The following is a 23,888-nucleotide window of genomic DNA, read 5'->3' as shown; positions in this document are numbered from 1 at the left end:
AATGATATTCACTAGTAGAATCCTGTTCCAAAACAAAAGCAAGCGTCTTCCTGTGCGTCTTAATAGCTGTGTTCAGTCTGGGTATTTCTATTTGACCAGAATATCCCCTCTAAAGTCCAAGTTCAGAATGGCTTTACGTAAGTACGACCCTAGGGTGGACCGTCACGTGTAAGCTCTTAATTGTCTAATGCCAATTTTAGAGTATTCTATCAAACAACGAACGCTGGCTCCGGATCTCGAAGAACTCCTCCTTCAGAGCATTCTGCTAAATACGCTCGATTAACGGGGAAGGCCAAGAACATTAGGCCTTTGATCGCAAGAATACAAAGAGCATACGAATACGGAAGATACAATGCGTTCGACAGGGCGTATCAGAGACTTGTGGACTCCAAGGGGAAGGTAACTCCCAGAATGAACTAGCACTCTTCGATTCTCCTCCCTCCCAAATCTATTGATAGATTGTTAATTTATTACACATAAGAAATAGATATTCCTATTTAGCTAGATTTGTATGAAAAATTGTAATTATTTACTCCAAATACACTAAGATGGCTACCTATGCCTAAATGTGTAATCAAAGTTACCTTTGTCCTTGGTTTTTTGAATTCGGCGGTATTACCCAGGAGGTTCTATATGTTTCTGATGAGGAATGAGACCTCGCGATCCCATATGCTGCCTGAGACCTGTTCGTTAAAACTGTCCATAATGTCCTTCAGGAAGTACTGCGTTTCGTCTATGAACATCGGAAGGCTACGATTCACTAGAACTATGATAGTCCACGATAGCAAGTTTATGACAAAGATGAACGTAGTCCACACAAAGCCCTCGTAGTTCAGTGCAATGTTCCAGTACGAGTTAGAAACATTTTTAAAGCGGTCGAAGGGCATGGTGTACCAGAGTCTGAACCTTTTGTAGTAAACGCAGAGGCAGACCAGGATAGATATGGATACGTTGAAAGCAAATGAAACCCAAATTTTAAATCCAAAGGTTCTGAACTTATAGGCTCTAATCCGGTCCCATATCCACCGCATATTATAGCTGTTGAACCTATAAGAGACGTCACTGAAACTCTCAGCTAAGTTTTTACCAATGATTTTAGTCACATTGTCGTCAATGGATAGGCTCTTAAAGTAGATGTTTAACCTCTTAAGTGCGTTGTCCCTGTGGTTACTGACCATGTCATCCTTTGAATTTTTAATCGAGATTTTGTACAGCTGCTGTAGGTGTAAATTGTACCGCAAGTATGTTAAAATGGAGCCAATGAGCTGAATTATGACATAAATTGACACTCCAAGAAAGAAGAAGTTCTCAAACTCAGTCATCTTCTCCAAAACATTTTTGTTAACGTTAGCCTTCTTTAGTAAACTTGAAGTCGATTTGATGTCCACTATGCTATAGTAGAGTTTAAACTGGTAAAAAATGTGTAAAAAAAGAGGCGCGGATAGTGAGAATAGCATTAGAATGAGGTTGAAGTATGTTATTAAATTCTTAATACACAGTTCATTTTCAGGGCCAAGTGCAGCCTCTGTATCTTCAATGGAGGTATAGTTGGTAAACGGATGATCAGCGCTGGTGTAACAGGAGAATGGAAAGCTGTTGCTAAACGCCTTGAATTCATTTGAACTCAAGACCCAGCCGTCTTTATGACACCCATCTTCGTTTTGAATTATTACTCCAATTTCATCGCCAGAGTCATGATTGTTGCACTCTTGGCGACAGCTGTGTTCAGCACAGTTACTGAATTCTGTAAGACCATAGGACCCCTTATTGTCTAATTCATGCTCAATCGACCCTATGTTTAGTCCATTTAGCTCTATTTCTCCACTTAAGTCTCTTGCAAAATCATTCGTGTGTACCAAAATGGAGTTTTCAGCTAGCTTTCCTGGAGACGGATAATGATACATTTCTCGCATTTTGCACTCTAAACCGCCATTAAAATGTTTACTATTGATTTTGTCATTTAAATTTATGCCACTGTTAATATTTTTACTATCTATTCTTTTAACCATAAATCTCTTTAACGACATTTTATTCAGTTAAAATCAAGTATGTTCAAGTATGTTTTAACTCACTTATAAATGCCATGTAAATTGCAAATTAGTGGAATCAGGTTATAAATCATGTATGTTTAATGATAAATGTATATTTTGGTAAAATTAAAGTAATATTAAACGCATTTGATTCAGAATGTGATCATACACATTTAATTAAGAAAAGGGCAAATTCGAAATAAAAGGTAGAAGGAATGAGTATTTTAGTTAAATAATATGAATATGTGTAAAATTTAGATAACATATAAGTTAAAAGAGATTAATTTAGCAAACATATGGGTTAGAATACACATACTCGTTATTTCATGTAAACAGAATAAAAACAGAATATAAATTAATTAGATGCTAAAATGATTTTATAAATAAGAGGAATCTAATGAAATAATTGTGTACGGAGATTAGTTTAATGTATGAATAAGAATTGAAATTGGGCACAATAAATACAAATAAAAATACAATAGTAATCTTAAATTCAATTTATAGAGTTAATTTAAACCTATAAAATAAAAAATTTATTATATTGTGTGTCTAATTTAAAGCCATTTTTATTATTTGAAGAATGTGTATGACTATATGAACTATATACGGAATTGAGAATATTGTACATTGAATATTAAGGTTTAGAATGATGTATATTATGAATAGAATTATTGTAAAGGTTGAGAATGGCTTAATTCTGTAAAGTGAACTTGAATGGTTTCTGTACAATGGGAACGAAGGTGAAGAGGATTCCTAACGTATTTGAGAGCCTTTACCTCTTAGCGAAGCACGATAACTATGATTCTGGGAAGTGGAGAGATGTTTTGACAGGAATTCATAGAAAATACAAAGATAAGCAGGGCATAAGGGACATGTGTCTGCTGTATTATGGACTTTTTAAGGGACACACCAATGATGAGATTGCACACATGGAGATAAGGTACAAAGACAGGGAAAGTAGAGAGTGCCAAGGCCCGTTTAAAATAGGAGACATCGCAGAAGCATATCTGAGTAAAGTTTCAGCGCTAGTAAAATTCATGAACACGAAGCAACTGGCAATTATTTCAAAGTATTTGTCGCTATTCAATAAGTTGAATGAATCTTTATGTAGTACAATAGTGTCGAGAATGAGTCTAAGCAATTTAAAGATAACAGCAAGGTCGTTTTGTAACATAGTATTGGCATTGTCGGAGTCAAATTGTGTTAACAGGGACGTCGTGGAAAGGCTGCTGGTGCAGAATAAAAATATGCTCGTTAACATGAATAAAATTGATCTGATGTACGTGCTTAAGTCGATAAGCATTCATAATATAAACAACGAGGAGATCATGAGTGTAATCGCAGACAAGTTGAGTTATTATACTGAGGATATGAGCGCGAACGAAGTATTGAGTACATTATACGCAATATATAGGTTGAACTGGCAGAATGAACAGGTGGTTAGAAGTTTGTACTTTAAAACACAGAATTTGATAAACGAGTATGACGTAAGCTCACTAGGGTTGATCGCAAAGTACCTGTCGCACTGTAAACTGAAGGATGTTAGAGAGTTTTTTGACGTTGAATTGATTCCACGGGCACACCAGCTAGTCGAAACGGATATAAAGGCATTTAGTAAAACAAGTGGAAAGAACAATGATGGTAGATTACTGGATGAGTTGCTGTTACTGTACAAGTGTTGTTACAGTTCAGGGTCTACATTGAACCCTAAAATGTTGAATGGTATATTGGATGGTCAGATTTTAGATTACCAATGGCAGTCGTTGTTTACAGTATTAAACAGATATCAACATAATATAAACTGTTCACGCAGTTTGATAAATAGTATGGTAAATGGTAGTACCAATGATAGTAATCAGGGTAATTGCAATCAAACGAATGTTAAGGAATATGTAAAACTGGTATTAAAGAGTATCGAGGGGTTCAAAGGGTATATTAGCGCAAATAAGGTTAGTATTAAGTACATGCCTGAAATAACAAGGTGTATGGTTGAATCAGGATGTGATAGGAATGATGTGTTGTTGGAAATCGTAAAAGGAATAAGTGAAGCAGATGTTGAATTGGCAGATCACTTTCTGGAAACATTATTTAACCTACATACAGTCGATTTAGATGATTTTAATACTGTGTATAATGAGTTGCTAAGCATAGCATTGAGAGATAGGAGAATATGCGATTACGGGAATTTAGTGCCCTTAATGAGCATATTGTGCTACAGGAACGAGAAGATACCACCAGAATTAGATGAAATGTTCAAAGCAGTGTTCAATAAGGGAGGTGAACAGACGGAGTCATGGAAAGTTCAAAGCCCAGAGTATTCAAGTATAAGTTCATACAAGAGACATAAAGTGGACACGAGTGATGAAGTGCTGGAGTATTTGGCGTACACTATGGTGTTTCCAATGAGAACCACCGACAATGCATCTAGTGGTAGCAATAGTGGTAGTAATACATCTAGTGGTATCAATACTGCTAGTGGTAGCAACAGTGGTAGTGATGATACTACAGGTAGTATTTATAGTGGCAGTAATGGCAAATTCCTGCAATATAAAGAAGAATTGACATATATTTTTAAAATGATTAAAAAGGTTAAAAGGGAAGACTTGGTGAAGATGCTGGTGTGGTACATTGGGAAAATGGATGAAAAATTATTAAAGAGGATGGTGGAGGTGGGAAGTATTCCATGGATTAGAGAGGTCTCGGATACCAATTGGATAGTAGACAACAAAATTAAGGTTGAATTAGTAAAGTCGACTGGTGATTCAGGAGGATTGAATGTTAATGTAAGTGGGATGGAACGGCTGCTAGTTAAGCTTGATGAAGAGTTGGTGTTTGGACCTTGCTACCTAGAGTCAGGCGCAAGAGAAGTGTGCTACAACCAGGTGTCGAGAGAAAAGTGGGACTCAGTAGCAGTGAATATGCTGAGGAGGATACTGGAGTTGAACTCATATGGATTAAAAGTGATGTGATAATAAGTTGTGGTAATGTGATGGAATGATGTGAGCATAAGTTACAATAATGTGATGGAATGATGTGAGCATAAGTTACAATAATGTGATGGAGTTATGTGTAGCGTAGTTATGGTTTATAGCATGTTAGAGCGGTACAATCCTCGAGAATTCCTCCACAAACGCGTCCTTGGAGTCGTCGCTGAACTTGGTCAACACCTGCCTTATGAAAACCTTTGTGATCTCAGGGCACCTGCAGGCGTTTAAGTGGCGGTCCAGCTCAGAGTAAGTGTCGATTATGCCAAGTATGTTCCTGGAGGCCACTCTAGAGGGAACGCCGCCAGTACTGGTGCCCTTGACAGCACAGTCGACGATGTCGTCGATGCACTTGAGCCTCGCCATGTCCTCCCGCATCCTGTCCACGAGAACGACCATGCCACTGAGAGACAATATGTGATGGGCCCTGCTGCTAAACAATAATGAGTAAGGGCTGGAAGGTAATGGCGCGTATGTAGCCTAGGAGTTCACCAGTACTTAAACTAGGCGTCAACAGTAGAGTAGTATAGATATGCAACAGTAGAGTAGTACAGTTGCGCAACAGTAGTGTGCAGCAGACAAACAGGATAAGTGCAGTGGTTTCTAACGACTAAAGCTTACCTTCGGTACAGTGAGACCAGCATCGACCCAACCTTGTGCTCAAGCGAGTTCGCGCAGATGGAGGCCATGCAGAAGTTGCTGGCCACCACGAGGTGCTCGGGGGAGCTCGAGACGCCCTTTTTGGCGCAGAGGTGCATCGCGTCCACGACGACCGGGTTCAGCGTGCCCTGGAAGATGCGGAACAAGTGGCCGAGGCAGATGAGCGAGCTCCTGGCGAGGCTGGTCCTGTTTCCCCCGGCGACCTCGACGATCTTCCGGGCCACCTTCAGCACCGCCTGAACGTCGAGTCTGGCGAACACGTCCGGCGACTTCAGGATTTGCCCAATCAGCTCCTTTTGAGCCTTCGAGTGCTCGTTGAACTTGGAGTCCTCCAAACTCACTATTCTGTCCACGAGGGCCTTGATCACCACCTCGGGCGACTTGACTAGAGGTGTCTGCAAAGGGTTTATTAAAGGCATAGGGCGGAGACGGTAGCATAAATAGTCTAAGTGGGTCTTACCGCCTTCCTGTAAATCATTCCAGCGCCTCGCTTCAGTGGCAGAGGCCTCTTGAACTTGGGCCTTGGGGGAGCGTTGGCACTGACGAGTGGGCCACCGTCCTCCGCGTCTTGCTCTCCCTGATGGGACTGCCTGAAGGGCACGTTTGTCGACCTGGAGGGGAGCGCGTTTGAATCGCCAAACTCGTCATCCATGCGCTTCCCGTTTAAAGATGACGTGGAGGAATCGCCCCGTGAAAACGATGAGTGGCTCAAAATGGTGTCGTCATTTGCGCCCTGGAATCCGAAGGGCCTCGCTTTGGCCCCCTTCGTCAGTGGAGAGCAGTCTGGAAACCCGCCCCTCCTGGAACCGCCTCGAGACCCGTGAGGGGTGTCATCCTCATCGTCACAGAACGGAACATCGATCTTCACTGAGCCGTCGACGTTGCAGTCCGTGGAATTCCTGAAATCGTCGCCAACCGGTTTAAACTTTTCGTTTTCGCCACGGCTGGTTACTTTTGACTGAAACCGCTGTGCGTTGTGGCTGTCATCATTAGACTCGTCCACAAGCCCGTCCCTGTCTCCCGCCAGGTAGGCACCGTTCACGTTTCCAGCACCGTAACCGTTTCCACGTGATAGTTGATCTGGGAACTTGTGTAGAGTTGCTCCGTCGTTGAGAAAGCGTTCTGGGCTTCCACCATCCCTTTTGAATCTACCCGCAGAATTATTGAGGGCCCTGTTGCTACTACTACTGTTATTGTTGTTATTGCTGTTGTTATTGCTCGAGTTGCTGTTGTTGTAACTTCTGTTTCTGTTGTTGTTATTGCTGTTGTTATTGCTCGAGTTGCTGTTGTTGTAACTTCTGTTTCTGTTGTTGTTATTGCTGTTGTTATTGCTGGTGTTATTGCTGGTGTTATTGCTGGTGTTTCTGAAGTTCTTGTAGCTCAGCTCAGATGAGTACGATGAGTGGCCTGTGTACTCTACCTCCCACCAGCTCTTTGTTGATAGGTTCTTCGCCTGTGATATGGGCTTTTCGTCAAAGCTGTTGACTCTGGGTTTATTGGTTCGGGGCGGAGGAATGAAATTGATCACCTTCTTCTTGGGAGCGGCCTTGTCTCCCCCTGTTTTGCCCTCAGGTCCCCTCAAGCTTGCTGATTTCTTGATGTTGCTTCCGCTTTTTGCGTAATTTGATCGTGCCTCTGATTTACTTTTCTTGTCACTGCTACTTTTGTGTCCTTTGTCGCCACTGATTCTGGACTTGCTATTCCCCTGTTTAGTTGATTTGTCCTTAGTCCTGGAGCTTTTATCTTTGGTTGCGCTTCTACTGGCACTTGTGTCTCTTAATTTGCTAGACTTCTCCTTTCCACCCTCTTTTTTACCTTCACTTCTAGTGTTACCTGTTTTATCACTGGTCGACTTCTTTGTGCTTGATCCCCTGGTTGACTTATTCGTTCCAGAACCACTAGTTGTCTTTTTATCCTTTGTTTTGTCCTTAGATTTACTGATTTCTGATGACTTAGTTTTTCCAAAACCACTAGTTGCCTTTTTATCCTTTGTTTTGTCCTTAGATTTACTGGTTTCTGAGGGTTTGTTTGTTCCAGACACCTTTTCGGGGATGGACTTACTCGTTCTGAAAAGTTATATTTACACACTTACACGTATGGCTCGATTACTTGACCGAACATTGGTATTAATTATCAATTTATTATTAATTGTTTGTAATTAATAATAAATTGATAATTAATACTAATATATAGATAACTAATTGGGGCCATGTGTATATGTTTAATTATGTGGAATCTACCACTAGTGTGTGTATTTAATTTTAACGACGCTCGACATATTTTAACAAAATATTCTACTTATTGGTATAAATATATAATTCATAGTTTATGTATACTAAATACATGAGCTGCGAACACTGAGTTACCTTTTTTGATTTGGCTCGCGTTTCAGGTCGGAACCCTCGACCAATTTAGAAGACATACAACCCATTTTGAGTGAACGAGAAATTAAAAATAAAAAATAAATTATTTAAATTTATTTGCTGCATAATTTGGTAACGTCTCGCCCAGGTTAAATGTTAGTCCACCTGGAGCTCAGGGAGGCTAAAAATGAGCGTTTCCAGCATCGCCTCGTCGTATTCGCAGTATCTGACGTCGTCGACCTTAATTCTCGCCATTTCCACGTTCTTCGGAGTCATCTTCTCCTCCATCACCTGCCTAAGTATGTCCAGAACCAGCACTTCCGCATCTGCACAAATTGGGTTATGGAATCGGACGAAGTGGAGGTTAACACTAATTTGTGTGAAGATTCCACATATATATAGTTATAATGTCCATTTTTAAACTTAGATCTGCTGTAAATAGCTGTGTTTAGTGGTAATTAACTCTCTAAGTCCGTGATGGCGCACCTTTGAATTCCATGTTTTCGTCGTACTTCTGGAGCAGCATCGACTCCGCTCCCTCTTGAGCTGAGCCTATTGCTGCCGCCTTGTACTTGATTATTGTTCCCGAGGGGTCTACACACCAAATCACTGGGCCCTCGGAGTCTATCCCTCCCACGAGCAGGGCCACTCCGAAGGGCCTACTCATAGACTTCTTCTTCTTCGTGTCAAACACATCTAAATTATTGTATGGGTTAGTGAGTTTTAGTTTCCTCAGGCTTTCTATGTCGTTCTGGTTTCTGCTTACCTGAAAACTCCAGAGCTAAGTCCGCTATTGCTTCGACGCAGGAGCGTATTCCCATTTTTTCGTTATATACAAAGGTGTGATTCACGCATTCCGACCTCGCGTGATCCACGAGAGTTTTTGCGTCAGCTATTAGGCCGCTCATTGCACATGCTATGTGGTTGTCGATTTCCATGATTTTTTCAAGCGATACGAACTCCAGCAGCGGTGAGGTTGCTCTTCTTTCCGATGCGAATATTACTCCGTCCTTCGTGGAGACTGCTATAGCTGTGCTTCCCAGCTTCATTGCTCCCAGTGCGTATTCCACTTGAAAGAGCCTTCCCTCTGGTGAGAACGTGTTAACACCTCTATCGTATTCACTCCTACGAATTAACATTTGTTTTACGCTATTTCTTACCTCGTTGCGAACATTTTTATCAAAATAAATATTACTTTTAAAACGACGTCATGGGGGTGTTTTATCTGTGTTTTATTTTTCATTATACCCTTTTATATTACCACACATTTTATTATATTGTTTTCCATAATGTTTGTTTGATCATTTAATTACTATTTATTTTTTATTCTTACCTTTATTTGATGTTTTTTCCCACTTTTATTCACAGTACTATTTGTGTTACTGTTGATTCCATTCAATAATTAACTACTAGTGGTTCTATACACATCTTAACTAACATATACGTATCATTCATTTCAGTTGCATTAGTTGTTTCTTTGGAATCACTCAATCGACTCCGTAGTTTTATAATGTTGCTTGATCTTATCCAGCTTCTCCTTCACTTCCAGACTCGTAAGCTGGTCATCTTGTATAAATTCTCCTAGTGATTCTGAATCCCTTAACTTCCTGTAAACACCGTCAGTTTCTTCTGAACTGTCTATTCATTCTACCTTATGTATTCCATTTTTGACTGTGAGTCTCCCATGTGTTCGACCCATCGATACCAGGGCACTCTTCTTATGTTCCATCCCAGGTTATTCAGGACTCTACATGTGTATTGTCATCCAATTTTACTTATATTGGTTTTTAAATAACTTTATACACACGTATACGTATAAATATGCATACATATGTATGTGTATAGATATGTTACCTGTGTTGCAGCTTAGTCTTATTTGTGTATTTGGACGTGGATGTGTAGAAACATGATGGCCCGTCTATGAACCAGCAGTTTGATTTTTCTTGTATTTCTCCTATGTCGATCCAGAAGCATCCCCAGTAGAACGTGTTCCTGTGATGTACTCCCAGCTTTGCGAGGGTGTTAGAAACGTCCCACTGCAGTTCAGATGGCTTTCTCAGACACTGTTGTATTTTTCGCATACTGTTGATATTGTCAATATGGTAGGATTGGTAATACTGGTAATATAAGTGGTAGTTGTAATAACGGTAATACTAGCACTACTGGTACCACTGGTATTAATTGTTAACTATCTATCTTTGTCATCATTGTACCTTAAACGTGTATAAAATGACTTGACTGACTTATCCAGCTGTGCCCAGACCTTTTGGAAAAGAACCTTCGTGGCCACAGCTGAGCAGTATGCCTGTTGCAGGTGTTGTGGCCTGGCACAGATGAATATCCTAAGAATCGTGTTTACTAAGCCGCTAGTGCTGCGTAGTAGCTGTGAATAGGCTGAAACGGTACTTTGAGAATCTTGAAAGAATATAAACCTGCGTCTTTTCGTCATAGAGGTGAATCATTGACAATAGGTTGACTGCGTTTCTAAAATCCTGGGCGTAGAGACTCTCCAGCTTCTCTATCATTTTCTCAGACAACTTCTCCTTTAAAAAGTTGTTATACCCGTCCTAATTTAAATCAGTTTCCTTGGCAATTAACTTAATGCTCCCTGAATCTATATGCTTAAATAACTACATTAGCAGCAACCAAATGACTATTAACTAGTAGTGGTTACCAGTTTAGACAATGAGTTACAAATTTTAATCAAATCGGTTGCTCTTATATCATCGATCCTTGAGCCTACTTCCAACGAGTACTAAATGGCCATTAGCATCAAGCGTAAACTACTCTAAGTTGCATACCTTTGACAAAAACTCCTTATTCCGTATTTGAACTCTGTTGAGTGCCCAGGCTACGCACATTAGACTGTGGCTGCTCAGAGTCGAGAGCATTGGTTCAGTGAACTTCATCATATCCTCGTATAAACTGGGCTTTAAGAATCTGCTCTTCCCAAAACTGCTCAATTTATAAATTTTTATCTCGTAATTTAGTAAAACGCACCCGTAGTAAATGTACCCTAGCTGCTGTCCAGTAAGCGTGTGAGACAACTCCAGCATCCTACTCCCAAATCCATGCCTATACTAAGTTAACGAGGGCAATTCCTACCAGAGTCTCAAATCGTGCTTCCTGATCGTCGCTGCCTTCTGCACGGCTGCTGATAGCAGCCATCCATCCATCAAATCCAGAGGCGTATGCAGTGAAACCTTTGCGGGAAGCCAGAACTTCCTCGTGCTAAGTGTTATTCAATTAGTTTCTTGTCACAGTGGTTAACTAGTTGTGGTACCGCTGTTGTGACCATGACCTGAACCTTTTATGTACTCTTCTTCCTATCCTTCTAATGACCGCTTCGTGCTTTATTCCACGTTGAATTGCCTTCTCTCTGGCTCTAATGAGAGGCATTGGTGCGATAATAACTTATTCCGTCGTTTATCAATGCGATATTAGGTGTAAATTAAATTACATTGTAAAAAAAATATTATAAAAATTCATAATTTGTATTTTAGTTAAATACAATTGTGTTTAAGACTTAAAAATAGCTAAGGAAAGCCAAATAGAAATAGAAGATGGAATGTGTAATGTGTAAATCATTTGAAGCCACTAGATTTAAAATTAAACAACTAGAACAATAAAATAGCAAAACCATTTAATTACGAAGATGGAAAAATATATAATTGAGTCTGGAAATTAAAGTATATAGGAAATCATAGCATATTATAACAGCTATCCCCCATGCCATCTATCACTGATAAAATAAATATTAAATTGCCAACTAAATTCTTAAATTGGAGATAATTACACTAGAGAATTGTAAAAGTAATTAATTTAATAAAAAATTCGAAAATCATATGTAAATTTTAAGGATATAATGAAATGGCCGGCCGTGATCGGAATTTCAGATTATTCGGTACGTTGTTTATACTTAATTGTTAATTTTAGTTGGTAATTTGCCATATGATACAACGGAGGAGGATCTGAGGGCCATGTTACATGGCTGTGGCACAATAAGATACCTTGCGTAGGTTTTATACATAACTGGCTAGTGTTTAGGATACTATTTATAAGTTAGACATATTTCACGTTAATTATAAGTATATGGACAAAATAAATCAAAAGCCGGTTATTTTGACCGTATCATTGACCCTTTCATAGAATAAGAAGAGATTATCACACGAACAAAAGTAGAGGATATGGAAACGTTGAGTACAGAACAGAAGCAGAGTGCGTAGAGGCCATAAAGAGACTGGGAGCCATGGAAGTTAAAGGTGTGCAATTAGTAGTTTAAACATTGGATCATTTACTAGCAGCTAGTAGCCCAGCCTATAAATAAATAAGTTATATAGAATAGTAAATAAATAAGTACGCACTAACGGTTTCGCAGGCAGGCCTGTTAAAGTGGACTTTTGCGACGATTTCTATAGAGATAAGTACTCGGACATCTTGTTGGACACCCTGTATCACAAGGAAAGTTCGCAGCCGAAGGAAACGGATCAGGCGCATACTCAGGAGATGGACCCAGGACCATATAATATGCAGGTGCAGCAGCCAGGGATGCAGCAGATAGGGCATCCAGATATGTCGCCATACGGACATCAGACAATGGGACCGATGGACCAGAGCGGTTACGGAATGGTGCAGCCAAGCTTCACAATGGCACAGCAGAATATGATGCCGATGCCGCAAGGGTCCATGCCAATGGTTCAGCCGAACATACCAATGGTACAGGGGGACATGGCAATGTACCCGCAGGCCAACATGGGATTGATGCAGCCAGCAGTTGGACTTATGCAGCCGAAGCTGGCACAGCAAGGACTGGTTAGGCCAGGACTGGTGCCATCTGGGCTAATTCAGCAGGGCATGGCACAAGCAACGATGGCGCCGATGATGCAAATCCCAGCAGAGATATCGCAGTTGGATCCCATGGAGGCAGTTCAGCCAGTGAGTGTGACGATGGACCCAGCATTGAGTCAGCCAATGGGCACACATACAGGCCACCACCACTATCAAAATCAGACAATGCAGCAGGCAATTAGCGGACCAATGACCCAGCACATGAATTCGCCAATCAACAATATGGGAATGCCCTTAAATCAGCAACTAGGTCACCAATTAGGTCAACCTTTGAATCAGCAATTAAATCAGCCACTAACACATCAAATTAACTCGCCGACGAGTCAGCAAGTAACCATGGCCGGCAGTCAGCAGTATGTTACACAAGTTAAGCATCACCCTGGGAAGACTAAGGAGGGGCTGGTAGCCTCGAAGGCACTGTCTGGAAGAAATGGACAGATGAAGGATCTGGGAGACTACGCCAAGCACGAACACAAGAGATACAGAGCAGAGGAGGAGTTGCTGTTGGATAACGGAAAGGTGGTGAGCAAGGACCTCTTGAGAATAATAAAGAAAATGTCAATGATGGACGTGTACAACCTGGTCAAAAGGATCGACGCGCTGATGAAAAAGTCGCCAAACACAGCGAGGTCGATACTAAACGCAAGCTCGTCAATGAGAGCGTCACTGATGCACGCTAAGCTGCTCCTAGGATACAAAAACCTAAACTTCAGTCACCTGTCAAAGGCAAACGCCTCAAACATATTCGAGTACTTCTTCATAAGATGATTATTGCTGAGTGATGACAAAATGATTATATACAGGATGTTTGGAGCAGTATGTAAATTTAAAGTTGTAAATAGCAGTGTGAAGAGTACAAGTGGCGTTAACAGTTGCATGAACAGTTGCATGAGCACTGGAAGGAGGTGGTGTAGTTACTACCCTAGGGTAGCAGAAGGTGGTAGGTCGACCGCGGAGACGAAAAGTGAATTGAGTAGGCTGGAAAGTGTTGACAATATGGTGAAGAATGTGGATGTTTTGCATAACTTAATTAAGAAAGAGATATTCGTGTACGACGATAGAGTGAAGAGGGCGTTAGAGGAGCTGAGAACGAGGACGAATAAAGTTGGGGACTATGAAACTTTGCTGAAGACAGTTGACATCTTCTACAGGACAGGAGACTGGGAGACCATGAAGAAGACGCTCTCGTATTTCATAAAGGATGTGCCGTATATGCCTTACCACGTGCTGGTTGAGTTGACGAGGCTCTTCATCAAGGCCCACAGAAACAGCAGCGTGACAAGGGCGTTGCAATCTCAGTTGTATTTGAACGCGTGTGCCGACAGAAGCAGTGGGTTGGATGTTGAGAGCATTCTGTGCTGTGTAGACGTGATAGAGGACAGAAGCGTAGTGCAAAGAGCGCTTGAGGGAGTTGATTTTACAAAGAGCAACGAATACGCCAAGTTGTACGCGAGACTGAAGCTGTACCAAATACTGCTAAGCACGGGCGGGGATGGAATAGAAGGGTTCATGGTCGCCGCAGTGAGGCAGTTTAGGAATCTGTTAAATAGTGCCAGTGCTGCTAGTGGTAACAGTGATATTGGTGGTAGTAGCAGTGCTACTACTACTGGTGGTAATAGTATTGCTACTGGTGGCATTACTACTACTGGCACTATTGCTAAGGCTGCTATTAGCAATACTAGCGGTAACAATACCAGTACCACAAAAAACAATAATAGTGGCAATAAAGATACGACGACGTGCAGTGGTGGCACTGAAAACGAGTTCCCGTGTCGCATTGATAAGTATGCGGTCAACTGCTATAGAATGCTCATTAAAATAAGAAACTATGAGCCGCTGGATTACAGAGGCATATCGGATGCCATTAGCAGTGGCTACAGCTATAACACTACGGATTTGGCACTGCTGCTCAGAGATGTGTACCACTGCTGTTACGAAGTAGAACCAAGTGTGTTGGAGCCGATCTACAGAGGAGTTTTTGACAACATGGCACAGCTATCGAAGGACGACGTGGTGCTGGTATTCAGAGTTTTAAGCAAGTATAGGCCTCAGATAACGAAAACACAAATGGATTTATTGAACATACAAGCGCTGCTTCACATGAGTGAGTACACAGCGAGAGACGTGTTGTCCATCGTAAACTACTACTCGAGAATACCCACGAGCGCAGAAGCAGTAGATCTCATGGAGAAGCTGTACAGCCATCTCACAGATGGCAGTAGATATTGCATTGGTAATACAGCTAACTATGGCATTCCCAATGCAAGTAGTAGTGGCATTGGTAGTAATATTTGTAGCAGTAGTAGCACTAATAGTAGTAGTAATAGTAGTAGTGGTAATAGTAGTAACATTAACATCAACAACAATATCAATGTCAATAGTAACAATAACAATAGTAACAAAAGTAACAATAGCAATAGAAGTAGTAATAGTAGGAGTAGTACAACTAGCTTTGGCATTGGTAGTACAACTAGCTTTGGCATTGGTAGAGGATTAGCCGGTGGGAACACATCAGATACACAATGCGGAGACGCAAACGTAAAAATATACACTCTTAGCAAGGCCATAATGTACTTAAATTCAGCGCAGCACGGGTGGGAGGTGAGGAGGAAGGGTCAAGACGTAATGAGCACCAAGTTGAAAAGGTACACAAGGACAATAGCCAATAATCACATTAACCTGACGGATAAGACAGTGGCATACTGCTTGTACACGTTCTATAAAGTTAAGCACGATCCAGTGAAGCTGATACAGCAGCTGATGCCGTCGTTGGAAAGGAGATTGAATAACAGCGTGGATCTGGTTCAGGCACTGCTCTTCTTCACAAGAAACAGGTACAGCAGCTTCTACGCAGTGCTGGTGAGTAAGGTGGAGAGGAAGCTGGCGAGTAACGAGCTCAACGGACGCCAGCTGGTGATCGTGGCAAGGTGCCTCGGCAGTTACAAGAAAATATTCGCAAGTCAGATGTTTACAGCAGTTAACGCAAGGCTGGAGGAAATGAGCGTCTCGCAAGTGTGCACAGTGTTCAGAGCGTACGCAAAGTCAGGTCTTAGGAATGAGGCGCTGATCAGCGCACTCAATTGGAGAGTAATGAGAGACCTAGGAAGTATATTCAGCAAGGTAACGACGTAATGATCTCGGTAGACTATTTAGTGAATATGGTGTGACTGTGGTGATAATTATCACTATGCAGCAGCACACAATTGTTAACTCGGAACTTAATGGACACACGTTAGGTTGTGAGTTGACAATAGGAATTGGCCAGTTGCTGCAAGTTGACTACATATCTCTATGTTACACTTATTAGTGGCAAATGCGCATTTATTAGTATATGTGTGCCAGTCATGCCTTGGAAACATTAATGTGTAGGAGGCCGTTAATCTACTGATACCAATTAAGAAGGGGTACATTACCAGCGAAAGGGTGGTCGAATACATTAAAGGGCTTGATTTGGATCCTTCGGACAAGTTTGACGTCTTCGGCCAAGTGCCAAAGGAAGGTCAACTCACGGACGATCAAGTGGTCAAGTGTTTGTTGTGTTTGTCGAAAAAGGAAAGGAGTGGAGAGACTGACAAGTTTGCAAGAGAACTGTACTCGAGAGTCGTTAAAATGGCCTCTAGTCTGTCTGAATACAGCGTTAGAGCGATTTTAAACGCCATTCAGGCCTACGGATATAGTAAGCCAAAGGTGAAGAGGGTACTCACAAATCGGCTAAGGAGGCACAGTGGAGTGGATGAAACTATGAAAAGAGCCGGTGTTACTGGTGCAACTGACAGTGATAGGGATAAGTACGGTGATACTGCTGTCCAGAGGAACAATTTGCTGACTTTCTTCAGGCACATTTCCCTGGGTCCGCCGCACCTCCCACTGCAAAATAAGTAATACCATAAAATTACACTTAAATGACTATATAGTTGATGATACAGTGTATATGACATCTGCTAACGTTTACAAAGCATCCACATAAAGTATCTATAGACTAATGTATATATACACTATACTACTTATATATATATATATATATACACTATACTACTATATATATATGTACATAGGTATAAGTATATACAGTTAAGTATAAGTATAGTAGTATAAGGTATATATACTGAGTATATGTAGTGACACTTATGAATATCAGTATACTGATAAGTACACATCTGTATGGGTGTATTCACATGGTTCCTTACACATCTACCGGGTCACTCAGTTGTTTACATAGGTAATATGATGTGTAGCGTTTACACATCGTCGATAAATAATACACACATACACATCGACTCTAAGTAACAGATAGAAATGAATTAACAGAAAATTAGTCAGTATGGTTAAAGCTGTTCAGGCTTGACATAGTGATTTTCGTTTGTGGGCACACTCGGCTCGTCCTTCCTAGTCCCCTCGCCAGTAAATACCTCCACATTTTCCTTATTGGTGGATCTAAAAGTCAATGTTGACGATAAAGGTCAAAAACTGGCAGAAGATAAAAATACTGATACCACAGCAAGCTAAGATGACACTGGGCCCTGGCAGGTGCCCAGTACTTAAATTAAAGTGTAACAAAGTGTTTAACTTTTAGGTGGCGGCTTATTTAAGGAGCTGCAAGTTATTAAAAACTTACTTTAAACGCTTCTCAGAAGCAGCCTTCGCAAACTCAGCAGCGTGCTTACTCATACACTGGGATAAGCTACAAATTATTAAATTAATCGAGGTGCTATGAGACTAAAGATTAATTTATATACAGCAGCAACAGTAATAGGAAAAAATTGCAACAATTACACACAAATCGGTAATTAGGACGGAATTCAGGATTAAATAGTAGTAATCAGATGTAAACAGACACACAATATCGGTACCAATGAGATAAAATAAAAAACTTACGAAATAGCTCCAGATTTTTCGGCCATCTGCTCATCTAGTTTTTTTTGGAGATTGAGGGACATTTTTAACTATATGATAAGCAAACAAATGTTATATTTTACAAAAAGAACAAAAGGACTGGTTAAAGTTTGAAATAAGGGGAAAAAATATTAATTAAATGAAAGTACGTGGCAAAAAAGAAATATGACAGTGATCAAATTGAATTAAAGTGACAATTAGAAAGCTAGTACAATTTTTAAAACAGCATAAACGTGAATTAGAATTTACAACAAAACAATAGACGAATGAATAATAAAACAGTGGAATAGGTTTTGAGTAACATTCCAAGCCACACATCTGACAACAAGTTCAAATTTAATTAAGGCTGGCAAAATGGAGGAAATTCCTCGACTTAAACACATTAAAATTTAAATTAGTTTGTTATGTGATCAAATTTTATAGATTTTCTTCCGCTGAAAAGGAAATTTGACTGGAAAGTGTCCATGGATCCTGTGTAACTTTTAATTTGACAAATATACTATACACCGATGTAAACAAATGTACATTCCACTAAGAAAAATACTAAATAAGTTATTTTATATGATAATTTGAAGGTAACAGTGGACAAATGATTTACTTTATTCTGAACATGTACATGTGTATATTCGATAAATGATATTTATGTTAAATATACACATAATGTTGGCAACAACACAATGTTAAGCGTTAAAAAGTGCTTATTCATAGGATGTTGACGAGATTGTGTATAAATTGCGATGAAAGTACCATCAAGTCAATTCACCTGTGAGCTTAATGTGCCTTTCACATCTGTTTTAAACTTTAATTGGCATCTTCCAATCAGCATTGGATAGTACGATGTGGAAACACTTGGAGAATCGATTTAACACTCATGGTGACTCCAGGAGGTACCTTTGAATCTAACGGAAATACGCTCAACCATTCATATAAATGGACTACGAGGTATATCAACGAGTCAAATGTAAGATGTTTGAAATGATTTGAACATTGGTGTCGTTGTTTGAGTGATAATGTGGCCACGAAATCCAGTAAACTTACGGCATTAATCGCCATGGATAAATAATTGGCTTGTAGAATCAGTAAAATGACACACATCTGTCAAGTAAAGCTATTTTACAATGTTAAATGCAATTTTCAACTAGCCCTTTAATTTATTATAAAATTACAATTCATAAAGTTATATATAAGTAAAAGCTAATTAAATAATGAATTTTGAAATTCAAATGTAAATAAATGATATGAAACATAACTAACAAAGTCTAACTACTAGTACATAAAAGATTGAAAAAAATATATAAATATTTACTTGAATATATCAAAGTTATATTTTAGGTTAATGCAGATAAATTGAAATATACATATTTTGCATATTCAAGGCAGGTTGAAGAAATATAAAGACAATGTATAAACTATTTTTCGTAGCAAAGTTGACGGCACTGTTAATATTAGGTTAGAGCTTGGAACTAATTTTAATTTTAGTTGGAAACACGACGGTCAGGTCTTCAGATGTTGCGATAGATGACACTAATTTTAGACCAGGTTCAGGAGGAGTAAATGAAGTGTATACTCTCTGCGGTCCATGGAGCGGCTGGACCCAGTGCAATCACCTGAACAAGCAACACAGGTCGAGGGCCTGCACGCACAAGAGAGGGGCTGTGCCTGACTACTCTGGGAAGCGGGGAGACCTCACTCCCGAGGAGCGCAGCTCCTTCGACAAGTATTTCAGCATGCTCAATGCGGGACAAAGTGGCGAGTATGTTCAGATGCCGGAAATTCAAACCAGAGCCTGCACCAGTGAAGACCACGAACTCGAGGAGGGGATGCGCCAGGCAGCTCCAGGGACCAGTGTTCGGCATATTGTCGAGGAAGTAGACGGCGATGTTGACGCGAGGAGGAGCAGAAGCCGAAGCAGGACCAGAAGCGAAAGCGCCCACAGTGTGCCAGACACTAGTAAGCACCGCAGTGATCCTAGGAGCCACAGTGCAGACTCACTGCCACAAGGTGGCCAGGGCGCTGGTAGGAGGCCACGTCGTAGTGGCTTCAAGGCCAGGAGGGATGCCAGAGAGCAAAAACGGGTTAAGCGCCAGGAGCGTGAACATCAGCGTAGGATAAGAGAGGAGGCCAGAAATAACAGACTGGCGTCAGGAGTCTACGAGAAGTACCCACTGCTGAAAATCAGGGACGTCAGGGAGAGCGAGGACGACGCGCAACAGAAAAAACTTGACGACCTCGAGGCCAGAAGTGACGAGGAGGAACGCGAACGCGACAACTCTGAGAGGAGGAAGAGAAAGAACAGGGGCGCCGCAGAGTCCGAAGTCGCGGAAACTCCAGCCAGCGGAGGCGACCGTGCTCCGCACACTCCCGAGACATCAGGTGGCGCTCAGGCGTTGCGTCAAATTCCCACCAGTGGCACTTCAGAGACCGACTCTGGGCCCGCAACGACCCCGGCGTTCGAGGAGTGTGCTCCTTGGGGAGACTGGACGCCCTGTAACGATATCAGCAAGCAGCACAGGTTCCGCCTGTGCAAGTACAAGAGGGAGTACGTGCCTGACTACTCCTCAAGGCTCGGCGACTTGACCGACAGTGAAAAGGTAAAGTACGCGGTCGTCAATCAGATCGCCTCTCAGTACGATGATGAGGGCCACGTTAACAAGAACGACATTGAAACCCGGGCGTGCCAGCGCCAGGGGCCAAAAGAGCACACTCCGCCAGTTAAACAGCCCGCTACTCCCAGTTCTTCGACTGTGGCACAGCCTGAGTCGGCTAAAAAGGATGCGGTTGAAACAGCTGTTAAACCGTCAGCGGCACAGCCTCTCAATGCACAGCCTCCGATCGACTCACCTGCTACTGCAGGTGAGGCCTCAAAGGTTGACAACGGAGCTAACAAAGAGGACCATCAAAAACAGACAAAAATGAATGAAGGTCATCCAACTGTGATCAACGGCTTCATTACTCCCGTGGTTCGCATGACACAGCAAAGCCGAGGCCATGACCTTCCACCTGAGGTGCCAACCCTGTCCAGGGAGAGTTATGAAAAACTAATGAAGAAATTCAGCCCAAACCTGTTCAAGCCCCTGGCTGTTACTAATGGTTCTAAAATACCAGTAAGAAAAGCCACTGTATCCGAAAACGACAAAGCAGAAGAAGCTGAAGAAGAAAGCTCTGACGGAGCCACGGATTCGAGCCCACTGGTGCCAGTATCATCTGAGAAGAACAGTTTGAGGTCACAGAAACCTAGAGACGACGCCGATACACATTCTAGAATACCCGTAAGGCAACCAGTCAAGACAACGGAACAAAAGGCCGAACCTTCAAAGCAACCAGCCAAGACAGCAGGTATGACGACACCATTAAAGCAGCCCATCAATAAACCAGTTGTAACAGTACCTGCCAGACAACCAGTCAAGAAACCAGCTGTGACGGTACCAGCCAGACAACCGATAAAACCATCTACACCAAAACCAAACACGGTACCCGCTGCTACACCAGTTGTTTCTGGTGCTGATAAGGCCACCGCTTTACCGGATAAGAAGACTACTACCCCTGCCGCGTCGCAAACGAAGCCTTTGGCCAGTGCTGCATCAAAGGCAAAGGCTCCAGTCAAACGTGCTCCTTCTCCTAAGACAAAACCATCATATAAGCCGAGAGCAAAATCCCCTGCTCCCAAGCCCAAACCCACTCCTAGGACCAAACCAACATCTACGCCTAAGTCAACCCCAACTACTCCTAAGGCGGCTCCGAGAAAAGCTAGCGTGTCGCAGCCACAGAAGGTTGTAGACATCAAGGCCGCCAACTCAAGTGCATCGGCTGCTCAGACCAATCTAGTTCCGTCTAGCAACGGAAGCCCCAATACTTTCAGCAGCCCTAGTAAGGCAGGAGGCGACCTTCCACCGATGGTGCCAGAAGTAACAGCAGAAAGTGCGGCCAAGAAACACGGAGGTGACCTTCCACCAATGGTACCAGAAGCGGAAGCTGAGACACCCAAACCTGCATCTGAAAAAACATCAGTACCAAATGAACCCGAAGCTGAGGCTGACAGGCCAGAGGCCAGCACATTACCACAGGCCGCGGAACCAACATCCGAATCAACTCAACAGAACATACAGGACAACAGTTTACCACAGGTACCAGAACCCGCTGGTGGCAAGACTCTTGAGCATGGGACACAACAAGCCACCCTCGAAAGTAAACTTGAGGAGCTGATTAAGCCAAAGCTCGGGGAAACCGACGTTCCCGAACCTGGGCGCATTACAGTCAATGCTGGCGGCCAGTCTGATAAGGACGACGCTCCAACGCCTTTTTCCTCAGCTCCCAGCGACGTTCCTCAAGATGATTCTCAGTCAACTACCGGTGACCTAAATCCAAAGGAATCAACGAAACCAGTTGAAGAACCAGTTAAACCAGTTGAAGAACCAGTTAAACCTGTTGAAGAACCAGTTAAACCTGTTGAAAAATCAACAAAAATAGATGACGAGGTAACAAAACCAGCTGATAACGAGTTGACAACATTAGATGATGATGTATTCTCGGAACCAACTGAAGATGAGCCAATAAAACCAGAAGTTGAAGATGAATCAACCAAAACAACTGATGACGACGATGTTAAGACCCCGAAAGTTGATGAACTGGTAAAACCATCTAAAGACGACCTAACAACGCCGACTGACGATGAGCCAGAAAATTTAACTGAAGATGGTCTAACAAAATCAGGTGGAGAGACAGTAAAACCAGAAGCTGATAAACCAGTAAAACTAGATGAGGAGCTGACAAAACCGACTGAAGATGAGCCAACAACACCAACTAAAAATGAACCAGCAAAGCCAGAAGTTGAAGAACCAGCAACACCAGATGATAACGAGTTAACAAAATTAACTGATGATGAGTCGATAGAATCAGGTGATGATAAATCAATAAACCCAGCTGATAATGTATTAGCAGAACCAGTTGAAAAGCCAATAAGGCCAGCTGATGATGAGTCAACAAAGGCAATTGAAGATGAATCAGTAAAAACAACTGACCATAAACCAGTAAAACCAGCTGAAGAACCAACGAAACCGACTGAAGATGATGAAGGCACCTACGAGAGCCCCCGAATTAGAATCCCTGTTTCCGAGGATTCTAAGGCCGATACTACTCAGGAAGCCGATGAGAACAAAATTAAGCCCGCGTTACGGAAGGTTGAGGAGAGGCTCCAAAACACCGATCCAACAGTTCATAATATAATTAACGAGTTTGGTGTCAATGAAGCAACGGGTAAGATTAAAAAGCCCGAAGCAGAAGCTGGTAAAAGTGAATCAGAGAATACTGTAAGGCCAACTCCAGCCGAGGAGGCCAAACTTCATGTCGTTTCTGAAGATCTACCTAGCAATAGAAAAGAAGGCGATAAAATGCCTCATGAACCAGAGTCAGTTCAAGAGCCAGGGCAAGAATCAGAGGAGGAAGGTCCAAACTACGACCAAACTGGCGATAACTCCAGTAAAAAGGACGATAAACCTCAATTCAACAGGGGTGTCACCATTGCAGCCAGCATCGTAGGTGTTATTTTGCTCCTTGGAGCTGGAGGCGCCGGATACCACTACACAAGAAAGAGCAAGAAAAGGTACTAGCTTATTTACTCATTTTGTTAATTATTTATCTGCTCCAACTACTGACAATCGATTTAAATCTACTATATTCACTCATTAGCAAGCTTGTTATATATTTACTTATCATTAATTCTAAATAAATTGTGATTTTCTCAGATATATACCGGTTACCCTCCTATTTATTCTCCAATTATTTATATATATAAATTCACTTGCTGTTTACGTCGTTTTTTAAAAAATGTGTATTGATTTTACTTATTTAACTCTCCGTTGTTTCACACACTAACCCTACACAGGAACCTGGAACCTACTGACGTTGAGGTCGTCGGATTTGAGGAGACTGAGGAGCCGCAGCTCGAGGAGTCTGAGACTGCTGTTTACATAACTGAGGAAGTATGGGATTCGTGAGCTACTCTTTGAGTTTGAAACGACATTAGGTCGGGTCTGCTCCGTCTGCAATGTGTAACTTGTTCGCGGCGATATTCTTATTTTTTCTCCCGCCTTAGCAGTTTATATTATTTTCAT

At 41.7% G+C, this 23,888-nt stretch overlaps 8 protein-coding genes across 8 annotated transcripts; 3 read left to right on the top strand and 5 right to left on the bottom strand.

Moving 5' to 3' along the window:
• Position 1: 1 nt before the first annotated feature.
• Positions 2 to 420, top strand: TOT_010000541 (uncharacterized protein; the record flags this gene model as incomplete). The annotated part of the gene is made up of 2 exons (XM_009691085.1): positions 2 to 168; positions 201 to 420. 2 exons carry the CDS (start codon positions 2 to 4, stop codon positions 418 to 420), a joined length of 387 nt encoding a protein of 128 aa, XP_009689380.1.
• A 109-nt stretch (positions 421 to 529) lies between these two features.
• Positions 530 to 2,027, bottom strand: TOT_010000540 (conserved hypothetical protein; the record flags this gene model as incomplete). The annotated part of the gene is made up of 3 exons (XM_009691084.1): positions 530 to 556; positions 585 to 629; positions 657 to 2,027. The coding sequence occupies 3 exons, from the start codon at positions 2,025 to 2,027 to the stop codon at positions 530 to 532; spliced, it is 1,443 nt and encodes a 480-aa protein (XP_009689379.1).
• A 731-nt stretch (positions 2,028 to 2,758) lies between these two features.
• TOT_010000539 (conserved hypothetical protein) lies at positions 2,759 to 4,999 on the top strand (the record flags this gene model as incomplete). The annotated part of the gene is made up of 3 exons (XM_009691083.1): positions 2,759 to 3,859; positions 3,917 to 4,779; positions 4,819 to 4,999. 3 exons carry the CDS (start codon positions 2,759 to 2,761, stop codon positions 4,997 to 4,999), a joined length of 2,145 nt encoding a protein of 714 aa, XP_009689378.1.
• A 126-nt stretch (positions 5,000 to 5,125) lies between these two features.
• On the bottom strand, positions 5,126 to 8,105 carry TOT_010000538 (conserved hypothetical protein; the record flags this gene model as incomplete). Its single annotated transcript, XM_009691082.1, is given in 6 exon segments — positions 5,126 to 5,447; positions 5,567 to 5,617; positions 5,636 to 6,069; positions 6,135 to 6,822; positions 7,072 to 7,740; positions 8,041 to 8,105. 6 exon segments carry the CDS (start codon positions 8,103 to 8,105, stop codon positions 5,126 to 5,128), a joined length of 2,229 nt encoding a protein of 742 aa, XP_009689377.1.
• Positions 8,106 to 8,193: 88 nt separating this feature from the next.
• TOT_010001272 (proteasome subunit alpha type 5-2) lies at positions 8,194 to 9,280 on the bottom strand (the record flags this gene model as incomplete). Its single annotated transcript, XM_009691081.1, has 4 exons — positions 8,194 to 8,363; positions 8,524 to 8,733; positions 8,804 to 9,162; positions 9,198 to 9,280. The coding sequence occupies 4 exons, from the start codon at positions 9,278 to 9,280 to the stop codon at positions 8,194 to 8,196; spliced, it is 822 nt and encodes a 273-aa protein (XP_009689376.1).
• Positions 9,281 to 9,520: 240 nt separating this feature from the next.
• On the bottom strand, positions 9,521 to 11,436 carry TOT_010000536 (secretory protein; the record flags this gene model as incomplete). The annotated part of the gene is given in 10 exon segments (XM_009691080.1): positions 9,521 to 9,671; positions 9,689 to 9,784; positions 9,892 to 10,119; positions 10,251 to 10,379; positions 10,444 to 10,604; positions 10,712 to 10,792; positions 10,839 to 10,992; positions 11,038 to 11,112; positions 11,143 to 11,268; positions 11,321 to 11,436. 10 exon segments carry the CDS (start codon positions 11,434 to 11,436, stop codon positions 9,521 to 9,523), a joined length of 1,317 nt encoding a protein of 438 aa, XP_009689375.1.
• A 471-nt stretch (positions 11,437 to 11,907) lies between these two features.
• TOT_010001271 (uncharacterized protein) lies at positions 11,908 to 23,771 on the top strand (the record flags this gene model as incomplete). Its single annotated transcript, XM_009691078.1, has 13 exons — positions 11,908 to 11,941; positions 11,974 to 12,052; positions 12,187 to 12,299; positions 12,395 to 13,215; positions 13,351 to 13,634; positions 13,788 to 14,414; positions 14,631 to 15,103; positions 15,377 to 16,005; positions 16,255 to 16,763; positions 17,225 to 17,313; positions 18,474 to 18,531; positions 19,277 to 23,377; positions 23,660 to 23,771. The coding sequence occupies 13 exons, from the start codon at positions 11,908 to 11,910 to the stop codon at positions 23,769 to 23,771; spliced, it is 7,929 nt and encodes a 2,642-aa protein (XP_009689373.1).
• TOT_010000535 (hypothetical protein) lies at positions 17,211 to 17,822 on the bottom strand (the record flags this gene model as incomplete). Its single annotated transcript, XM_009691079.1, has 3 exons — positions 17,211 to 17,319; positions 17,501 to 17,566; positions 17,761 to 17,822. 3 exons carry the CDS (start codon positions 17,820 to 17,822, stop codon positions 17,211 to 17,213), a joined length of 237 nt encoding a protein of 78 aa, XP_009689374.1.
• Positions 23,772 to 23,888: the final 117 nt, after the last annotated feature.

This window comes from Theileria orientalis, chromosome 1 (assembly GCF_000740895.1).
Source record: "Theileria orientalis strain Shintoku DNA, chromosome 1, complete genome".
In the NCBI taxonomy this organism is placed as follows: Eukaryota; Apicomplexa; class Aconoidasida; order Piroplasmida; family Theileriidae; genus Theileria; species Theileria orientalis.
Note: the sequence above shows the minus strand (reverse complement) of the source record. Positions and strands in the feature narration are given on the sequence as shown.